The following is a 21,508-nucleotide window of genomic DNA, read 5'->3' as shown; positions in this document are numbered from 1 at the left end:
ATTCAGCACCCTTTTGTAAATGAATGTTTAGCATTAATTAGACTAGGTTTTCCAGAATGTCTTCATGAATTATTAGATGTCATGATAATCCCGACTTCATATGTGTGTCTCAGAATGGCCGTGCGTGCAATTATTTTTTAATGCTCTCAAGATCACAATTTAACTAGTGATCTTGAGCAAACAAAAGTCAGATTTCTTGAGATGACGAGATCATTTATGACGAGAAAACAACTCTTGTTTTCTTAAGACCAAGGCGTAATTATGGAAAACTTGTTTGGTTCATTTGATCACTCCTAATTTCAGCCTTTAAGATCACTGCAATGATTGCTGGGAAGGATTCCTAACTACTGTACCCCTGAGATTTAATGTAAGCTTATAATTTCCTGGCAGTGTGAGGCAATACTGAGAAAATATATCAGGAGCAGATTGAGATTTCTTTTCATAAACGTTTTCCTGGCTGCTGGCTCATTTTGGTCAGTATGAAAATAATTATTATCTGGCATTTCATTCCTCCATGCATCATCCATTATGTTGAACATCTATAATACACCATCCATGCAGGCTGGCATGGCCCTCCTGATCTGTGACAAACATTATAAGCAGTGAGAGGAAACAACCTTTTGTTTTCTCATCACAGGGGTTGATTATCTTGTTATCTTGAGATCACAAACTTTGTGATCTAGAGAGGATGGCATTTAAAAAGCCTAGTTGAGAATTTACAGAACGACACTACAGTGTGATCCGTGTGGTTGTATACACTTAGTGGGTTTGACATGAGGAACAATTGTTATAAGGTTAAATAAATAAATAAAATAAAAAAATTGCCTTTCGTCATTGTTTAACAAAAGTCAAAATGTTCTTAAATTGCTGGAGCACTGTAGTCAGTGTGATTTCTGCTTACCCCATAATAAGAGTATCGAAGAAGTCAGCTTTCGTTTGATTAAATGTTTATGTGTAGCTCTAAATATTATGTTCATATTTATTTATTTATTATTTAATATTATGTTGGGTATGCAAAAGTGATAAGGAACTTGGCTGATGATCACTTTTGAACACCTAAAAATGAAATGTTAAATGGTTAATCACTGTTTACTGTGATATAACCATCGCTCTATCTGACAATGTTCTTCGAGACATGTCCTTAAAGCAAGTTTATTGAACATGGCTGTGTTATGACAAATAGTACAAAGAACACATTTTGTGCTTTGCATCCAGTGGCGCCTCAGACGTTAAAGTTAAGTGGAGGCAGTCAGAGCAACGTCTGCCAACACTGCTGACATCTTAATTGTCTGCAGTTGTTAAAGCGAGGAGATAAAAATACAACTTCTAAATGGATTTTTGATAAATAGATAAATACATTTTTTGAATAATAACCCACCTCCACTGAGTATGTTTTTCTTCTTGTTCCTACAGTTGGACGTTTGATGTTTGTGCTTCACTGTGCTTAATGATGTATGTGCAGACTTTGACACTAGAAGGATGTTTTCACCTTCATCTGCTGAAAGTGGAAAGATCTCTGTGCTCACTGAGAAACGGATTTTAACGTGCGGGGCCTACGAGCATGATTTGTGACATCACAGATAGTTTGGAAGTAATTTTCTCAAATTTGCGACTTATACGAGTGTGATGTAGAAACTTGAAGCCGCCAGTGCACACACTGAAGATGGACTTTACAGAAGGGATCTTGTGTCCAGCAGGAAAAGTAAAAAGAAAAAATGAACAAATACCCTTTTTAAGGATTTTAATATGGAAACTGTACTTCTTTTTTTTTTTGATTTTCATCTTCATCATCATCGCAATATGAACATGCCTGATGAACACAAAAGACTGCCTGAAACGTTAATTCATTAATGGAAGTAAATATAATAAAAGTGCCGCTAGTAAAACACTGTTCAACAAGCATCATCATGTAAACGTGTAGAGAAGCAATATCTGCTCCGTTCACTTTCTCTCATCCACTTCTGCTGTTTTACAAAAGCCAACGAGCTAGCTCAGCTAATAGTGAATTGCTACCAAAATAGAAGTTGTCTGCATGTTTATTTTAAAATCTAATTCTTGTTTTAAACCAAGCTGCTGGCTGAGACAAACCAGCCCCCCTCTCTACCAGCATTACCTCCAGGGAGAGAGTCGCATCAGAGGAGGACAGGATGAATGACTGATACTGACTCTATACTTCACTTCAGTATTTTGATGTCAGGAATATTATATATTTCTTTTATTGACATTTTAGATTTGTTTACAGTGAGATCTTATTGAGTGTTTATACTTTCTTTAAAACTCTCGTTTTATTGAAAATATTTAATTCTTATCCAATTCTGAATTTAAAGACAACCAGGCTGACATAGGAACTGTATAGCTAATATGTACTCTTTAACATTTGTTTATTTAATGCCAGTTATAATAATTTGATGTTTACAGGCTGACACTATAGCTTCATCATACTCTTTTAGATTTGTGACATACTGTAAGTGGACAGTTACAAACTTGTCACAATGAATGTGTTATGTATGTAAAGAGAGCGGGAAGGGAGGGCAGTCATGTGTTTTTGGTGTCAGTAATGTGTGATGTTGTTGCTGAGGTCTCATTATAATGTTCAAGTTAAAATGTGTCTTCTGTTTTTTAGACACGTCCTTTTACTTTTTGCTGTGTTGTCTTTAGAAATAACTCAACTTGTGTTGAAATAACTCAACCTCTGTCCGAGAGAAAGATAATGTGCTGACGTCAGCCAGCATTGACCAGTGCAAACGGAGACAAAGTGTAACCTCCTGGATATCCGTGTGTGTTACATTGAAAGGGGATATGAGGCCTGAAACACAATTTCTGAGGCCAGCCCTACTCAACAACTTCACACACACAATATTATTAGGTGAGCACTTGTTTTAGAGAGTGTGACCAGACTCAAACAGTGGGCCCCCACCATGCGTTTCCCTCCTTCGTGTGTGTGTGTGTGTGTGTGTGTGTGTGTGTGTGTGTGTGTGTGTGTGTGTGTGTGTGTGTGTGTGTGTGTGTGTGTGTGTGTGTGTGTGTGTGTGTGTGTGTTTGCCTGGGCCACAGAATGCCCCATTGTGAAGGCTGCACAGAGACCCTGTTATTGGCAGCTTTCTGAGTGGGAGGGAGGGAGGGAGGGAGAGATGGAGAGATAAATGAATTGAAAGCAAAGAGAGCAAAATGCTGGTTGGAAACTGCAGAAAATTAAATAAAAAAAGCCCAGGAAAAAGGAAGTCAGCAGTTGATGAACAGTTACACTGACTGCACAGAAATTATGAAGCACCTAGAGTTTTCTGTAATATTATGTGCTTTCAGGTGAAAACTCTGACACGTTGACATTTTTTAAAATATGCGTATTTCCCATCTTACTGACAGACGAGAAGATCAATATCAGTTTTATCTTTCTGTGTTTATTCGTTGTGCTTAGCCTAGCGAAGCACAAACACGGGAAGCAGGTAGTCTCAATCAAAAGTGAAGTGAAAAAATAGTCCTTGAAACAATTCCAGAAATGATACATCTTAGGTAGGGAACTACTGTAATCATGAGTACATTCAAGAGTTGGTCTGGCTTTGTTCTGAGTTAGGACAGCAGTGGAAAGCTGGTAGTACTGAGATGTAGAATTTATTCGGGTCCTTTGCAGGACCTCAATGCAAAGGGGAACCTGCACTTTCTTTCCAGGAGATGGTCTAGCCTCACAAAGACCAAAACTAACGGTGTGCTTGTTGTCTGTTTGAACTAATTGACTGAGTGCAAATACCACTCGGGCTCATTTGTGGTATTTCATGATACCTGCGTGTACAGTTACATTTATGATGGGAATGGGAAATATATATCCACACATAACTTCTGTTTCCCTGTCATTCCCATGAGGCCCTCCATCCAGTTTTCACCAGATTATTAAGGTGCTATAATCACAAAATAATTTGACGAATAAAGTACAGAGGTGTTTTTGGCTGGGTTTGGCTCCTGCCACCCCAGGGCTAAGTCAGCTAACGTTAGGTTGAGAACCACTGTGCTACAGGATTGATTTATTTGATTTAAAAAGAAAAAGAAAAAAATAAGTCAAAATAAAAATAAATATTTCCTAAGTAAGATCTGCTTTAAAGTTTAGAGAAAAAGATCTGATATGCTGTTGTTTTGTCATCGACTGTTACTATTGCAACAGCCTCTTGACTTGCCTCAATCAAAAACTGAGTTTATCTCACCTTCTTTATATTAGCATTTAACACTGTGCCTCTTAGTGCTGTTCCTTAAAGTCACCGATTCACACATTCACACTGTACAAGAATGATTAGCTGCTGAGGTGTAAATTATATCTATATGTGTTGAAATGTATTTTTTTGGTGTCTTTAGGTCATGAGTAACATTCTAGTGAGGAGTGAAGACCAATTGTGTTTCTGAGTTCCTCAATTTAAAAATAGGAACTGTGTTTGATCAGAGAGCAAGATTCACACTGTCCCTGTGCCCTGTGGTGTCTGCTCTGTTAGAGGAAACTCTTGACAGGAAATGCACTCTTTTCAACATTTCTCGGACTGGATAGTGTCAGTTACTGTGTGCTCAGCCCCCACTTCTAGTCACCAGTCTGGTCCATTAATATTTAAATAATTAAAATTTAGTACTGTACCATTTTGTGTAATCTGTCACTATTCTCGTCATGTGTCTGTGTACTACAAATTAAATTCACAGAATATTTATTGTGTTGTGTTTATAAGTGAAACAATATGCTGCCAGCCTCGGTTTTTTAATTAAATTGAACCACTAAAGTGCTAAAATATAATATTGTGCTTCATGAAGATAACAGAATGTTTTATGATATGGCACATAGAACAAGCAACCCATCCCGACTAAAACCACACTCAATATTAACGTTGTGTTTTGCTAATATGAATCACGCCGACGTTGACAACGTTAACGTAACGTTACCACGTTAAGTTACCTGTAACATCAGTGAATTACTCAGCAGTTAGCTAACCTAACAGTCTGACAACGTTACAGTCTAAATTATGGATATGAACACAAACATTACGTTTGTATGGGTGCTGGCGGGGAGCAGTGCAGAGAGCTCCGGGTCAGTAGCTTGCTTGGAGCAAGGATCACAGCGCAAATTTGAACTATATCGATATATGCGATATGGTCTAATTCCATATCACATTTGAAAATATATCGATATATTTTTTATATCGATATATCGCCCAGCCCTATGACCAGCCATGTATCCTTGAATGCTTGAATGCAGTTTTATCTGATATTCTTCTTATGAAAAAGAGGAATATTACTAATAATTAGTAATGCTGTAAATGAAACTGCACTCTTTCTTATTTGGTAAAATATGGACTATAGTTCTCAGGAGCAGTTCTCCAGCAGGGGGATTAGGCATATTAGTAGACCTTGTATTGAACTGATCTGGCGGTCAAATGTACATATGCTTAATGATAATAATAATGAATAAACATATATCTTAGCCTAGCTACTATTCACTATAGAGTGTGTGCGTGTGTGTGTTGAGGAAAGGCTGTTTGTGGCTCTGCTTGGGAAATCGGCAGCTTCCCTTGTGGTCAAAAGTACGAGGTAGAGAGATGTTATGAGACAGTGTGAACACAGTAGACGTTTGATTAATGATTATATTCAGAATTCAATTTTGCAGATGTTTCTTTTTGATAGCTCCAGTTTCATGCCTCACAACGATTCTTGAGCTATTGCTTACTGCTTATCAGACAGGTTGGCATTATGTGAGTGCAGGGAGCTGGCACTGCCTGCTGTTTGCTAATCAAGGCCTGACATTGTGACTGATCTGTATGTGAAAACTTAAAATCCTCATACTTGGACAGTTTGAACACTGTTGTGATGTACATTATTCCTATCCTAAGACATACTGCAGTGAAAAACAAAAACCTAGAGTGGATGTTCCGTTAAGAGAGTGCTAATGGAAAGGGATGGAAATGCTTGGTAGGAAGCTGATCTTGAGTCCACTTATGCAGCCTTCAAGTGTGCGTTAGAGAGAATTGAGTGAGTCTGTGTGAACGTGCTGTGTGTGCCAATACTTGTTGTGTCAATTACACTTCCTCCCATAGTGGTCTGTTGTGTGATAGTGCTACATAACTGCCTGTGTGCTGGCTTCATAAAAAGGAAGATTTGTGTTTTTCTTCGGTTGATACCGCAGTGAGATAGTGATCAGATACTGTATGTTTGCCTCATATGTATAATACATGAGTGGAATACAGGTAGCAGTTTCCTTCTAAGTTATACTGAAGTCGAATATGATCATCTGACCTGAGCAGTTTGTGAATACACAATTTGTTTTATAATTGTTCAAGCTGTGTAGAGACACAAAAGTGAGCAGAAGTGCTGTTAATACAGTAACAGTTCTTATCAAAATAACTAAGCTGCTAGATGATCTCACTGACATCAACATAGCTTCCTCTTTCACAGAGGTGATTGTCCTGCACCCTGACATTTTATCACACACAACTTTGAGACTGCTGTTTACAGTCTATAAAAATGACCACCTCTTGGATTTATGTCGTCGTCAGCTTGCTTATTAATCATTACTGACATTCAGGAAGCTAAATTATTATTGCACTTCTCATCATAACATATTTCCCAATGCAGGAATTTCTTAAACTAGTATAGTATGTAGGAAGTGATTTTCGTCATCTAGTCTATAATCAGACTAATATGACACATAATTATACATTTTTAGGAACTAAAACAAAGTTTACAGTTTAAATCGGGGGAAAAATCAGATTCATGCATTTTTAGTTGTTCCTATTGAAAGCCCCTGATTACCAGCTTTTTCCATGAATAGATTATTTTTGGTATAATGTTCATATTTTTTTTTCTTCCACAGGTTGCGTAAGCCATGATCTGAGGTGTGAAAAGTCTGCATTGTCTGACTGGACGCTGGAGTTACCATCACTCATGCTGCACGCACACACACCAGCAATGTCTCATCCTGAATCCTGTACGACTGTGTGGGACTGGTTATGTGTGCTGCGTCTGGAGCAGTATTCTGAGGCATTTCAGAGCGCCGGGCTGGAAACGTTACGACAATGTCGCAGCCTCACACAAGATCAGCTGGAGCAGATGGGAATCACCCTGCCAGGTCACCGGAGACGCATCCTGGCTAGCCTGAACAAAACGCATGGTAATAATGACACACAGTCTGACACACATGCTCACCCTGTACAGTCTCAACAAGATCAGAGATTGGAGGAAACGGGACATGTAAAAGTGTTGCAGAGAGAGAGACCTGTGCCGATCCCAGTGGAAGAAAAACCTGTTCTTAAGGAAATGAAGAAAAGAGATGAAGAGACATTGAAACCTACACCCAGGGAAAGAGAGAAACCAGTCCCCAGAGAGAGACAAGTGTCCAAGATGAAAGAGGAAAGTGGAGGAGGAGAGAAGAAGCCAGTTCCTGGACAAAGACAAGTAGTGCCTAGAGGAGGAGGAGGAGAAGAGGAGGAGAGGGATGGGGGAATAGATGGAGAGAGAGAGAGACCTGTTCCTAAAGAGAGGACTAAGTTTCGCCCGGGTCCTACAGTGGACTGTCACTCCAACTCTCTTGTCCCTCCAGTGTCTGACACCTCTTTACCCCCTGTCCCCCCACGCAGCACCCTCAACTGCCCCCCACAGCCGTTCACCTCTCCCCTGAGCCCCTCACTTCCTGCTCGAACCCCTGTCTCCCCTAAACGGGACAGACCCGCACTTAAAGCCCCGGCTATACAGAGCAGATCTGTGTCCCAGAGTTCCTCCCCCACCAGCACCCCTACACATTCCCCGTCACAAGCACCTCTCCACCCTCCCAGTTGCCCCCCTGCCCCAGCTCAGCCTCAGACGTTAGCCATTCAGCCAGCTGGCCAACATTTAGGTAGTGATGAAGGAAGAAAGTCTTCACCTGTCTCCCCCATCACTTACCCCAGTGACGACAGAAATGCTCCACCTCTCCCTCCAAAAGCAGGGGCAGTACCCAAAGGCCCTCCACCAATCCCACAGCGATGTCCTGCACAGTCTCCCATAACTCACAGGTAAGGGTTATTTTTTTAGGGATATTAATGCAGTTTTTAATGCATGTTAAGAGTGTTTGTATTTGCTATAATGGGCTGACTTTTAGGACTTGCCGTACACTGTCTGTAGCATTTCTCTTATGGGCCTTGTGTCAAGTATGTAAACAGGAGTCGAGTGAAGTAGTGGGACTGCCCCTGTCCTCTTTTGTGAATCTAAAACTGCCCTTCTTTTCCTCTGACATTGCCTGTATCTATCTAATATATGTCATAAATGCATCCATCCCTGGGCCACTCTGCCCCTACAGGATGATGCTGTTGCTTTTCACACCCTTAAAAGCACCTATACTGCACTTCCCACTGTGTACTGTATGCATGTTAACTTTGAGCAGAAGATTGTGAGTTTCAGTAATATGCTGTTCCTCTGAGTATGCAAGGCTGCTATACTGAAGGTAAACTGACAAAGAATTATGCAAATAATTGTCAGCGATGTGTGTTTGTGTTGAGTAAGTTCACTGAGAAGTGGTCATGGATTCTCTTCTCCTCCACCTCTGTAAAGTAAGTGTTATTGATTCGTAGGGGATTAGGCTGCCATCTATTGGACAAGATGGAAAAATGCATCTCTTGTTTCAGTTTAGACACAAAACATTTTATTGGTGACTTTCAAACACTTCCTGAAATTAAACTTAGACACTTCCTGAAACTGACAGGCCGAAGCACATTGAGTGACTGAGTGGACCTAAGGCTCAGTGGCCTGTTGAGTACGGAAATATGTTGAGTGCACATCTATGAACCAATTGAGCCTATCTGTGAGGCTGCAGTCTGTTATGTGGTTTCTCATACCTCACCACTGGAGGTTGTGCATGTGTGGGTATTTTATTTTTCAAAGGTTCTGAGGTGACCGTTTCTAACTATTGTATTGCAATCCTCAATATAAAATCTTGTTTTTAACAGGGTTTACATGATACAAAGCACTAGGAGGGTTTTTTGGACTATGATGCTTCAACTCACAAATGTTACTCCAGCAGTCCTTTATCATATGTGTGTTTGTGTTCCTTTTGATTGCAGGCAAGATTAGAAGTACTTTCTTATTTTGGAGTGTTTCGTCACCAGCAAGGGAACTAATGCCTTACCTCAGGCGGTGGAGTAGTTATTGTATGAGTAATGTATGCATGTTCTCTGGGGGGAAAAAGTAAAGGGAAACTAGCTGCACAGAGAGGGAGGAAGTTATAATGGAGAACAACACAGAGCAGTTAAAAACTCTCCTCCTCATTAGCTTCTGTGAGTGACACCGGGAGAAAGAGAGAGTGTGAAATAAAGATAGAGAGGCAAACAAAAGTGATTTGTTACCAGGAACTACCTTTAGACTTTTTTAAACTTCTACCAGCAGACATTCACACGCTCTCTTGTGGCTCTCTTGTTTCCTTGTCAGTATGCTTGGTTGCCTCCTCCCATCTTCTAGTTAACTGGTCATTTCCTCCTCCTTTTGTTTTTTATCTCCTCCGATGTGTTTGTGTGTGCGTCTTTAAGATATTTGTATCAACATGGAAGAGGACTTCTTTTGAACAAGCACGGACAGGTAACATTGATCCTAATCATATCTCTGCGCGTCTTTTCTCAGTCTGTACTTGCCATGCTCGCTCTGTCCTTATTATCCCCCTCCTCACTCTGTTCTGTGTTAGTGTTACAAACAAGGAAGCCTGTCTTTCTATTGTGTTCATCTTCTCTGCCATGTTATAGCCGTGTTAGACCTGTTTTCAGTGAATAGAAAACAAGTTGGTGCACATTTGACCGTGTTTATGTTGCTTTGTTCAACCTTGACCAGAGTAAGGTAGTTACAGATGTCCTGCCATGTCCTGGGGGTGTACAGGTTTAGGGAACTGACAGCAGCATTGGTGTGTTAACTGCATGTCTGTGACAAAACTAGTAAGATAGGCTTTTGCAAAGTTATCCCTGGTGTGTTTAGCTTTCATAGAAATCAGGTGTTTTCCAAGAGAAAAACTGTGCTCTTATCTTTACTGTTAGCACACCCTATCAGCAATAAGACACAGACCGTTTTTCAAAGATAAATTATAAATAATGTACATTGGCTGTGTGGCACAGAATACATTAGCTGTCTGCTGGTCTTGTATGCCAAATTGCAAAATTTAGCTTGTTTCTAAAACCACAAAAGACAAGGGAGCCAGGTGGTAAACCCATATGCTAGCTTAAAGTGCCTCATATCTGTTAACACTGTGACAAAGGGGTCCATCAGCTATTGTCAGTTAATCGAGGGATGAAGTGTAAAAAATTGCCCCAAATAAGTTCACATACACATGGTGTGGGAGGAGAAAAGAATGGTCATTGTTTCTTCGGTCTAATGTCATCTGTTAGGTAGCAGAGAGCCGGTTATATATAGCACCTAACTTGTCCCTCTCTCAGCACTCTTCCTCTGAGAAAAAGGAGGAACTGTGTCAACAGGTCAGTTTCCCGTCATTGTGAGTCTTGTGTATCGTTTTCTGGTTTATTATTAAATAGAGCTAATGAATAGAATATACATTTAGAGTTTTGAATTTATAGTTAGCTACTTCATAAATATGTTTCTCGTGCTGGAACCCAAGTGCATGACGAAGCAGTGTAATATATATTCAGGCTGTCTTTGTTGTATACATGTTTGTGTTCTTTGTCTTGACATGGCACCGGCCCCTTAAACTTAAAATAAAACTAACACAACCGAGCAGTTTATTTTTATGTTAGTTTGATCCCATAGACAATTAATGACGAAACCGTTTTTTAAGTTTTGACAACTACAAATTGAGTATGTTGCCTCTATAGTACATTAAATGGGATAGAGCGGCAAGGAAAATCTTTCTTCTTACTAAACGGAAGATTTGTTTGGAAACAAAGGGAAATTTTATTTATGTTTGGTCGGAAGCTGTTTTCTATGATGTGTGACTTATAACACGTTCTTGCAAGTGTGGGAGCTGATCATTGTGACTGTAATGAAGGAAATTCACAAAATACGGAGGAATAATGAGGAACTTTCACAATACTCGATGGATAGAAACCAGGCCTATGTGCTCACTCTTGACTTTCCTGTCAGCATGGAAATAATGTTGTGAAGGAAGTTTAGCATTGTGTGAAGGATTCCATTTCACAATGGTAAGTGTCTTCATGAGTAACCGAAAGACAGAAAATAATAATAAAGTAGTAAGCTAGAAAATCTGTTAAAAACAGCAGCAAATGTACTGTATTGTGTGGTTCATTACAGTGCTGTATACATAGTATATGGTAGCATATGTATTTGCAAACATACATATAAGTGTGAATTTATATGAAGGAATAAATTGCTGATTACAGTAAGAACATGTTGTGATGCATACCCAAAATACAACAATGCAAGAGATATTTGAATATCTAAATATGTGTGTATATGTATACTGTGCTTATGTGCATTGTCTTCACACCCAAACCACTTTAATAAGGGTGCTGGTTTTTCAGTTTGCATTAATGGTCATCTGTTCATGAGCAGATATATTAATATTTGATGAATCAATGTACAATTTCCTTTCAGCGTCAGGCTCACTGACCCTGTGGGAATGTGTTTTATTGAGAAACGCAATCATATTATTACTGCTGCCAATATTACAATTGCACTACATGAGTGGTAGTGGGAACAAGTGGAGGAGTTAAAAATCCTGAGGTATTGTAGAATAGTGAGGGTAAGATGCTGTGGGAGACCATCTCCCAATTCCCTGCATGCATTATATACATCCATTGTGGCCCTGAAACAGCTTGGGATCACTCAGGAAGAGCTAGAGGAAGTAGCTAGGGAGAGGTACGAATACTAATACTAACACTAACACTAACACCATTGAAGAAGCGTCGCAAAATGAAAGGATGGGTAGATATGCGTGTCACTATGTGTGCATTTAATGTGAGTCCATGCCTGAACGCACACTAGAGATAAAAAGGCCAAGTAATGGCCAGAGTAGCTAGAGGTAGGGCTGGGCAGACGAGGAGCCTGGTTTCCTGGTCCTGCTGTGGCAGCTGTGGCTGTTTGAATGTAAAGATATATTGCCAGAAAGTTCATATTGATAAAAACTGTATCAAGGGTCAAAGACATCAGTTTCACGTTTATAAAAAAAAAGCAAATATGCATTGTCTTGCACAGTTTATAAAAAAGGATTCTAATTCGATAATGAAAATATAAGACGAAATATGGTCTGAGGATTAAAGTCATGTGTCTTAAATTTTATTTAGTTAAAAAATCATATTGTGAACCCAGTATTGTAAAATGTATCAAATTGTGAGTTGAGTGTATTGTTACCTCATCTGCTGTTTGACTAGTAAAAAGGTCAAACAAACCTGCCAATAAAGTGTTTATGGTGCCATCTGAAACAGCGGTAATCATGATAATGACAGTAATAGAAATTGTTGGTGGTATTGTTACGATGAGAATGTTTCTCCAATCACCGCAGTACATGTACAATCGGTAAACCAGCACATCTCTAATGCTCACATACATACTGTGTTTGTGTGTGTTTGTGGGGGGGATCCAGAGGTATGCTGAGTTTACATGGAGATCCTGCAGGATGAGGCAGGTTCAGACTTGTTGCTTACACCAGAAGTAGTGAAGGAAAACGAGGCAGTCATAAGCAGAGCGAAGGGACACTGTATTGCCACAGCTCTGGGATCACTTCTCGTGCCACTGAAGAAGACTGCGGCTCCAGAGCAGCAGTCAGTAATGTGGACTGAATCAGGCAACTGGAATTGTTACCTGAGTGGTTTTCTTTTCTTTTTCTTCATGCATTTCCTGTGAGAGCTCTGTGTAACTTTGTTGCCTACCAGATTTTTATTTTTTTAATTTTTGCATTAGGTGCGCGTAGTAAAATCTCAAATGCTGTTATTTTTGTAGTTTTTACTATGGAATGAGAAAAGACAAGACCTGAGGGGAGAAAGGGAGAAGGGCTTTCTTCCCAACAGAGGATGTATAGAATCAGCCGTCTTTGTGGAATTTTTACCCGGTCTCAGATTACCTCTGTGTCCGAGGACTCATCTCCTACTCTCCAAACCTCTATTGACTTGTCTTGTACCCCTTTATCCCCCAGCCCCTCTCCCACTAAGACAACTGCTGATGAGATGCAGAAAGACCAAACTCCACAGGTCCCACCTCGCATCAGGATACCACAAACTGTCGAAAACACACAACAGACAACTCAACTTGACACTCAGCCGGCTCTGCCCTCCAAGAGGGTCTCCCAACCTCCCCGTGAGTATTATGATCAGCATATAAAACTTATTATATTAATGTATTCTTTTATTATAGAAATAGGCAATACCACAACACTATGAACTGTACAAAAATAGACATTGCTCAAGTTCTGCATTAAAGGTCCAGTGTGTATTTAGTGGTATCTGGCAGTGTAATTTGTAGTTTCAGATTGCAACTCACTCGTTTAATCTTCCCTTACTGGTCACGAGAGAGAAAGATATGAATGGCCCTATCTAGAGTCTAGGTTTGTCCCTTCTGGACAACTGTAGAAACATGGCACTTCGACATGGTGGCCTCCACGGGGGGTGAGCCGCGGTGTCTATAGATAAAACGGTTAATTCTAAGGTAACAAAAACATATTTTCAGGTGATTATGCACTGATAAACACATAGCTTTGAATATTAGATTCCATTTTTGCCAATATATATTCATTAATATTACACAGTGGACCTTTTAAATGATGCTGAAATATCTAACACATTCAGCACAGGATGAAATGTAACAGGAACCTACATTCAGTATATGCAGGAAAGACTGCTATGTATCGCACTTGATCCATTTAGACAGCAGAAGGACTTGAGTGAGGATTAAACCAGATGTAGTTTGTATTGTAGTTTTCGTTATATCCACTGTTTCTCAGAAAACATGTTGTTTGTGTCCATAAACCGAACACACTGAATGTCTTTTTTTCAAGTCCAGCTGGTAAAAAAAAATTGTGAATCATTTCGAAACCTGCAATGTTTCCTTCTGCTACTGGTGTTTCCTGAAGCGAGATAACCAGTTAATGCAAGTTTATCCAGGTAAATTAGGCTTCATTTCACCAAATTAATTTCTGTAAAGCAGTTTTAAATAAGACTAGTTACCATGGAAACGTCATATTAGCCTGCTTCCAGTCTGGCTAATTTTCAAGCTTAGTTCCACTTGAAGCTTAACCAGTTATAAAGTCTGCCCACCAGATGAAAACCCAGTGGTATCTCCAAAGCACCTCCTCTGCTGTCCTTCTTTACTGCTGTGAACAAACAGTGAGTTACAGTCAAACTGCAGTGTGTCAGATTTGTCACAATTTGACATTAGGGCCGCAGTTATTGTTTAACTAAAATGTAGAACTCAGACTTTAAACGATTTATATAACAGTCACACACTCAACACAAGTGCGTACAAATATATCTTGCTTCAGGCTACTTTTACATGAGCGAATAGGTTATTCTGATCCATGGCTGTAGCTTCATAGTGAAAGTAGCATTTTCACTCATGTCACAAATGTCATGTATGAAAATTAAAGAAATGAAACGGACTGTGTCTGTAAAAAAAGTAGTTAAAAGGTCCAGTGTGTAACTGGAGGATCTATTGTCAGAGGTATTTTGTTCTTTATGTATAATCACCTGAAAATAAGACTCGCTGTGTGGTCACGAACACTGCAGCTTTCTCTTTACATGCCTGATCTCCTCTGTGAGTTGGTGTGATCTATGCTTGATGTCTCAGATCTCTGTTTTAAGATCATGAGTGTGCATTTAGTAAACCAGGTTTAATTCAGTCAGATCAGCTGGCATTATAGAACAGGTATTACAGTTTTGAGGCCCACTTGAGGCTGGCGTTTCAAGTTTCAAGTCTAAATATATTTGAACCCATGTAGTACCACCTGGGCAGTTTAAAAGTTATGTTTCACATAGATGATTGAGGTGTTTTTTAAAATATATTTATTTATTTTGGGCTTTTATTGCCCTTACTTGATAGTCACAGCTGAAGAGTGACAGGAAAGGGGGGAGAGAGAGGGAATGACACAGCAAAGGGCCACAGGTTGGTTAATAGAAAAAGCCTCTGTGCAAGTTATGTTTGTTCAAAGTATTTTGGACTGAATGTTTCAACTTGATATTGTTTACTTAATCTCATATGCTGGAGGGAATATGACTATGACTAATATGTGTCATTTAGTTGTTCAACCTGACAGGCTAGTTCGGAGAGAGAGAGAGAGAGAGAGAGAGAGAGAGAGAGAGAGAGAGAGAGAGAGAGAGAGAGTCCTACCAGACTGACTGTTATATGCATAGTAACACTCTCAGCTGTTCGTCTCAGACCATTTAGTTTTTGTACACAAACATAGATTAACGCAGCTAACACTCTAAACCCTAAGCGGATAACTTGAGTAACTGGTATAATCAGTGCTGTTATCAACCACTTGTAACGATGGAAATATGTCTTGTATAATAGCTGAGTGTTGCATTATGGTTAATTGAGGCTTGTCCAAATATGATTGCGTGTTAGTACAGATTGTTTGAAGTTTGTTAAATTCTGGGAAGAATTTTATAGAAATAAATAGTTGAATATTTCCCTCTTGTCTTGATAGGACATCATTATATTGTGTATGTTCTTTTTGTTTCCCTGCAAACAGACTTAAAGCCAACTAAAGCTGTACAACCTCTACTTCTGTTCCCTCCCTCAGGGTTGAATTCACTCAATGATAATTCTGATGAATACGAGGATCCAGATTTGTTTGTCCCCAGTGGTCTTCGAATGAACGCACCAGACACGGTAAGTGAGAATGTTTCCTCTTTTTTTTTTTCACACGATTCTTCCTCTTCTCATCTTTCACAATGTGAATGACGGCTCTGTCCTCCAATAGGATATGTCACTGCAAGTGCCCGGACAGCCAAAGAAACGATACAATTCTTTGTGCAGCGACGATGAGATGTTGGATGATGATGAGTGAGTCATGCATCAACACACAAACAAACTAGCCTATCTAATAGGCAACAAATAACCACCATAAATAGATTTACCCACCAGAATTGCTCTCAGGCTTTGTTTGCTCATTCGACATTAACTTTGTGTTTAAGTATAACTTATGCTTGAAGTGTCTGTGCCAAAAGGTTGTGAATATAATGATCTGTCTTGCTAGTATAATTTAGTGTATAGGCGTGACTATTAGACTGAGCGGTTTGGATGTTTTGACAGTGTTGTCATTGTTCAGTGTAGAATGGTAGAATGGTATTATGAAAGTGTTTGAGAGCTTGAAAGAGTGACAAAGGGTGAATTGAGACATGCTTGATCCTGTCACATTCAAGCAGCAACCTGGTAACAAAAACTGCAGTTCCTCAAACGGCCACTTGAGGCCTGCTACGGAATTGAGTGAATCTCCATAAGTCCCAAATTTATAGCAGAAATAAGCATGTTTACAGCCTGGTACAAAATGTAATTTTGGTCTCTAAGCTAAATTTCCCTTATATGGGTGATTTTTTTTTTTACACATAAATTATATCAAGGCTTAAAGTTATGCATAATTAAGGCCAAAGCCGCTGTGAGTGACAAGTAGGTACCGTCACAGGTGGCTATTTTCAGTAATCAGGCTTTATTCAGTCCGCCCCTGCTCCACCCACGCTCCACATCTTTGACTGTCAGAGTCAAGACTGCCAAGTCTATTTCATCCACGATTAAATCTCCATACACAGGAGCATGATAGTACTTTTTCAACAGTGGTATTTATATATTCTACCTGGCATGTTAAGGTTTAGAAAGTTCAGAGCCTTAAAGCACTCACTGATTTTGCCCTGGCAAACTAATTGTGAATGTAACCAACTCTGCAAATCCTAATGCTAGAGCAAACTAAGGTGTTTTTTGGTTTGTTTTTGAAATAGTAGTTTATATTGTTTGGATACTAATATGCCACGTCACAATGGGGCAGAAACATGTTGGTTATTGGTCACGTCACACAATCAAGTAATAAATATACACAGGTGTGTGTGGTCATTGTCTTTGGAGCACGAGGAGACGTAATGGTTCTTACCTGAAATGGCACAATATAGATAAACAATAGGTTAAATATTGCACAAATACCAACTACTCACTGCAGAGACCACATTCTGCAATGTACAACAACTGCGAGACAGAAGCAAGTGAAAAAGGATAACTAAAGGTGTGCACCTTAAGAACACTTTGTAGCTCAGCCATTGAACTGGCGCAGACCTCAGCAAAAATGTTTTACCAGTGATTCTTTTTTAATGTGTATTGTATTAATACCAGCTGTTGTGTAACTGTAATATAAAACTGTGAAAATGGAGTGCACAGGTCCAAACCAAACTAAACTACAACACACCAGTTAGATGAAATCTATCATAAACAGAAACTTATTATTGGTGTCCTACAGAAACGTGTACGCCTTTGGTTTCCATGGGGACACAAAATGTATGCTTGTTTGTTTCCTGGCTGATAAAGTTCAATTAAATGGCAATTACATTTAACTGAGATTAAACGATTTGTTTAGAAAGAATTTATACAAGATTGTTATCATACATTAATTTCAGGTTTATTTCTGGAAATATAGTTTACTATGTCTTTGTGTGTCTGTGTGTGCTTATTTCTGTGCACATAAGGCCTACCCTATGGCAGGATGGGAGCATTAGCAACCTCCAAGGCAGTGTCTACCTGCCAAACTCTGGCAGACTGTCATCAGCCTCTAAAGAAGACAGCTCTCAGCTGGATGCTGTCATCAAGATGGGCTGGCTGGACAAGAATCCACCTCAGGGGTATGGATGCCAACACATAAGCACACATTCTGTTCTGCTAAAAAGGGCATCAACCAATACTCATATGCCTGCTTGTGTACCTGACATACGTAAGATCAAGGTAGGGTTTCATTGTGAGATTCTTAGGGCTGTTTTTATACCTCAACAAATACAACATAGCATTTTTTTATGCCTTTCATTCTGTTATTCACAAAATTACTTTTAAAATTATACACTTGCTCGCCATTAAGTATTAGGCTCACTATTAATAGTTACAATGAAACATAAAACATAAAAAATGTTATACTTAAAAAACACATCAAAATACTACCCAGTTTTACAATGCAAAACCTTGTATGTGCTTCACACTTCGAATGTGTTTGTGTGTGTGTGTTCTCGTACGCAGGGCCCTTTATTATCAGAGACGATGGGTAAAGCTGGACGCTGACTACCTGAGATACTTTGATAATGACAAGGTAACAACAAACAACAATAACTCCATCACATTAGTCACTATTATTACTGGAACTCTACATCAAAAGCAAGACGTGAGCAGTAGGCAGGCGCTTACTGACTCATCCACTCTGTTCAGTCCACACCAACCCCGACTTATGTTCGGCCATCACGGTCATCAGAACCATCTGTCAGCTCTTGAAAGGACTGCAGCCGGCCAAATCACCACGCTGACTGACAGCAAAAAATTTGTTTTTTATTTTTTTTATTACTGATGATGACTGATTGATTTATTTATAGATTGTATTTCCTTGCTTTCTGTGTGGATTGCCAAATCCGCTCACACTTCCTGCATATATGTTAGATATGGATCTGTTAAACAGAGTCATTATTTCTGTGTGTGTGGTGTGTTGCAGGAGGTGTATTCTAAGGGCATCATCTCTACTGCTTTCATCACTAATGTGACCAGTGTGGGAGAGCTGAAGTTTGAGGTGGTCACAAGCAATCGAACATTTATCTTCAGGGCTGAAAGTGAAGGTCTGTCTATTTTCTCTGGTCATCTCTGTGTGTGCATACATAAAGAAATAATGTCTCTTACTGTTTGCAATATGTCATACCTGCATATGTTTTATATATACACAAATGTGAATGTATATTGATTCACATGTATTTATCCATGCATTTCTTGCTAAACATGTTTATTCATATATGTGTTGGCACGTCCATACAGTCGAGAGAAACGACTGGGTGACTGTACTGCAGGACTGCACCAGGGGGCGCCAGCCGCGCAACACCATGAGTCCTAGCTCTCCTTTGACCCCAGACTATCAGGGCTGTCTGGAGCTCAGAGGCTTACGTTCAAAACTTTATACTGTTGTCGCCTCAGATAAAGTCTTCCTCTACAAAAACAGTGAGGTAAGGATCTTCTGTGTGTGATTGCAGATGAGCAGTCAATCAATATAGAAATATATATTAGATAACTACTTATTTTTTAGTCTTTATTTTGCAAAATAGTATACAGAAGAAATCTGAGTGTTAAATAATGAAAACTGCACCAAAAACTAGTTATGTTGAGTGATTAAAACTCAATATATGATCCATAAGTGACACAGAAAAAAAATATTATGTATCATTCTGCCATTTCTGTTTTTAGCTTTTTCTGCACATTCTGAAAATGTTTAATTTCACAGTGTTATACAAGTCAAAAGTCAAATCGAATATCATCTAAATGTAAGGTTAAATTTGTACTCTCTTTCCTCCAGGACTATCGTATAGGTGTGGGTATCACATCCATCGAGATGAATGTAGGAAATGTTAAAGACACAGATCGTCGGAGCTTTGATCTTACTACACCTTACCGCATATTCAGGTACTGCATGTACACAAAAATGCAACATACAGACTCTCTTTGCTATGTGTGTATAGTAAACTTAAACTATTGACTTACGTGTGTGCTTTGTCTGTGTATCTTCTATAAGTATCTTGTGTACATGCATACATTGTATGCACTGTACATAGTCTGGTTGTTTAAGTTTTCCCATAAGTGCAAACATAATCATCACTCATTGTCTGACTCAGTTGGTTTTGGTGCTGGGATACTTATGGGAAACTAGATCATGTTGTTTTACTGAGAACTCCCATCGTCCAACTATCCTCAGAGTCCTCAGCTGGACATCTTTTGAGAATGTGAAAAGCCCTTTGTGTGTGTGTGTGTGTGTGTGTGTGTGTGTGTGTGTGTGTGTGTGTGTGTGTGTGTGTGTGTGTGTGTGTGTGTGTGTGTGTGTGTGTGTGTGTGTATGTGTTGGTGTGGTGTGTGTGGTCTTTTGGCTGACAGTGCACAGCCTGCAGTGCAAGAGCTCAGCTTGACAGGATGGGGAAATCTGAAAAGACTTGTGTATTTGTATAAGAGTTGGACTGTGTGTCAGTGTGTGTCTCGCTGTAAGTGTGCATTTTTGCAACTCTAGTCGTTTGAGAAGTGTCTGTACGTGTGGGACAGAGTGACCAACGTGTTGTGAGATGGATGAGAAGAGGAAGGATTCAGACATGCGAGACTGTGTCAAGCCACAAATCTGTCTATGTGTGTCTATGTGTGTACATGTTTGTATAGTTTCCAGTCTTGGACTCAAGTATATTTAGCAAAACAAGAGCAGAGCAAGAGTCAGTACTCAGTGGGCTCATGAGCATAAGGAAAAACTCTCTCACACACACACACACACACACACACACACACACACACACACACACACACACACACACACACACACAGAACCACACAGGGCAAACAGGCTTTTTATTTCTGTCACTTGGTAGTTGTTATCAACACCATCATGTCAGCGTTGACACTCGGCCGTGTGTTTGTGTCTCTGCGCAGTTTCATCGCAGAGTCGGAGCAGCTGCGAGAGCAATGGGTGGATGCCATGCGGGATGCTATAGGTGAGGCCTTGTCGAATAGCGAGGTGGCAGAGCGGATCTGGGCGGAGCCTAGCAACAGTTTCTGTGCCGACTGCGGGGCTCCCAAGCCGGAATGGGCTGCCATCAACTTGTGTGTGGTGGTCTGCAAACGATGCGCAGGTTTGTGTGTGTGGTTTGGATTCATCCGTATTTTTGTTTACCTATGTTTGTGTTTTTTTGCAAATAACATTGAACAATGTTTGACATTGTTGTCAGTCTGTTTTTGATGATTTACATATTCATTCAGGTCTTCAAAATGTGTTGAGAATCATACTGGGGATTTGTTGATTTATTTATATATTTGCTGTGTGTTATAAAACACAGGTATATGGATCATAGGTCAAATATTTATTCGCCTCTTGTGGTTGTGGCTAAGCTCTAGAATTTCACAGTATTGTTACACGGTCAAAGGTACACAGGATGCAATTTGTCTTCAAAATGTGTGTGTGCGTGTTTCAGGACAGCACAGAGGACTGGGTCCTAGCATCTCAAAGGTTCGTAGTCTGAAGATGGACAGAAAAGTCTGGACAGAGGAGCTTTTACAGGTACACACACACATACACACAATCTACCTAAAGGCTTATGAGACCTGGTTGTTGGTCATTGTTTTTTTTATACAGATTAAATGACATGTCAAGATCATACAATATTTAACTTAGCTACTTATTCATGACATTTGTTTATGTCATGGCATTCATTTAGTTGCTTTAAGCCAGACAGAGATGTTATGTAGTACAGTCTTATACAATAGCCGTGCAGCTAATCTTAGTGAAGCTTAGAATGTTTTGTTGACACTGTGTCAGGGATTTGGATTCAACTAAAGGCAGTAGTTGTGGTTGTAATGGGCTGCATTGTTTTAATTTACA

The 21,508-nt window shown here is 39.6% G+C and overlaps 1 protein-coding gene across 6 annotated transcripts in view; it reads left to right on the top strand.

Moving 5' to 3' along the window:
• LOC127361872 (arf-GAP with Rho-GAP domain, ANK repeat and PH domain-containing protein 1) overlaps positions 1–21,508 on the top strand; it is a 50,079-nt gene that overhangs the window by 4,201 nt on the left and 24,370 nt on the right. For 3 of the 6 annotated variants that reach the window (XM_051396924.1, XM_051396923.1, XM_051396922.1), the window contains 11 exons: positions 6,836–8,012; positions 13,079–13,239; positions 15,680–15,768; positions 15,860–15,942; positions 17,607–17,759; positions 18,145–18,214; positions 18,608–18,728; positions 18,922–19,106; positions 19,454–19,560; positions 20,563–20,762; positions 21,102–21,187. In XM_051396924.1, the coding sequence (XP_051252884.1) occupies positions 6,907–8,012; positions 13,079–13,239; positions 15,680–15,768; positions 15,860–15,942; positions 17,607–17,759; positions 18,145–18,214; positions 18,608–18,728; positions 18,922–19,106; positions 19,454–19,560; positions 20,563–20,762; positions 21,102–21,187 (2,361 nt within the window). In that variant the 5' untranslated portion in view covers positions 6,836–6,906. Of the gene's footprint in view, positions 1–6,835; positions 8,013–9,278; positions 9,568–10,427; positions 10,449–12,531; positions 12,708–13,078; positions 13,240–15,679; positions 15,769–15,859; positions 15,943–17,606; positions 17,760–18,144; positions 18,215–18,607; positions 18,729–18,921; positions 19,107–19,453; positions 19,561–20,562; positions 20,763–21,101; positions 21,188–21,508 lie in introns of those variants that run through there. The other 3 variants (XM_051396926.1, XM_051396927.1, XM_051396925.1) reach the window with 3 other exon arrangements.

Source organism: Dicentrarchus labrax, unplaced genomic scaffold (genome assembly GCF_905237075.1).
Source record: "Dicentrarchus labrax unplaced genomic scaffold, dlabrax2021, whole genome shotgun sequence".
In the NCBI taxonomy this organism is placed as follows: domain Eukaryota; kingdom Metazoa; phylum Chordata; class Actinopteri; family Moronidae; genus Dicentrarchus; species Dicentrarchus labrax.
Note: the sequence above shows the minus strand (reverse complement) of the source record. Positions and strands in the feature narration are given on the sequence as shown.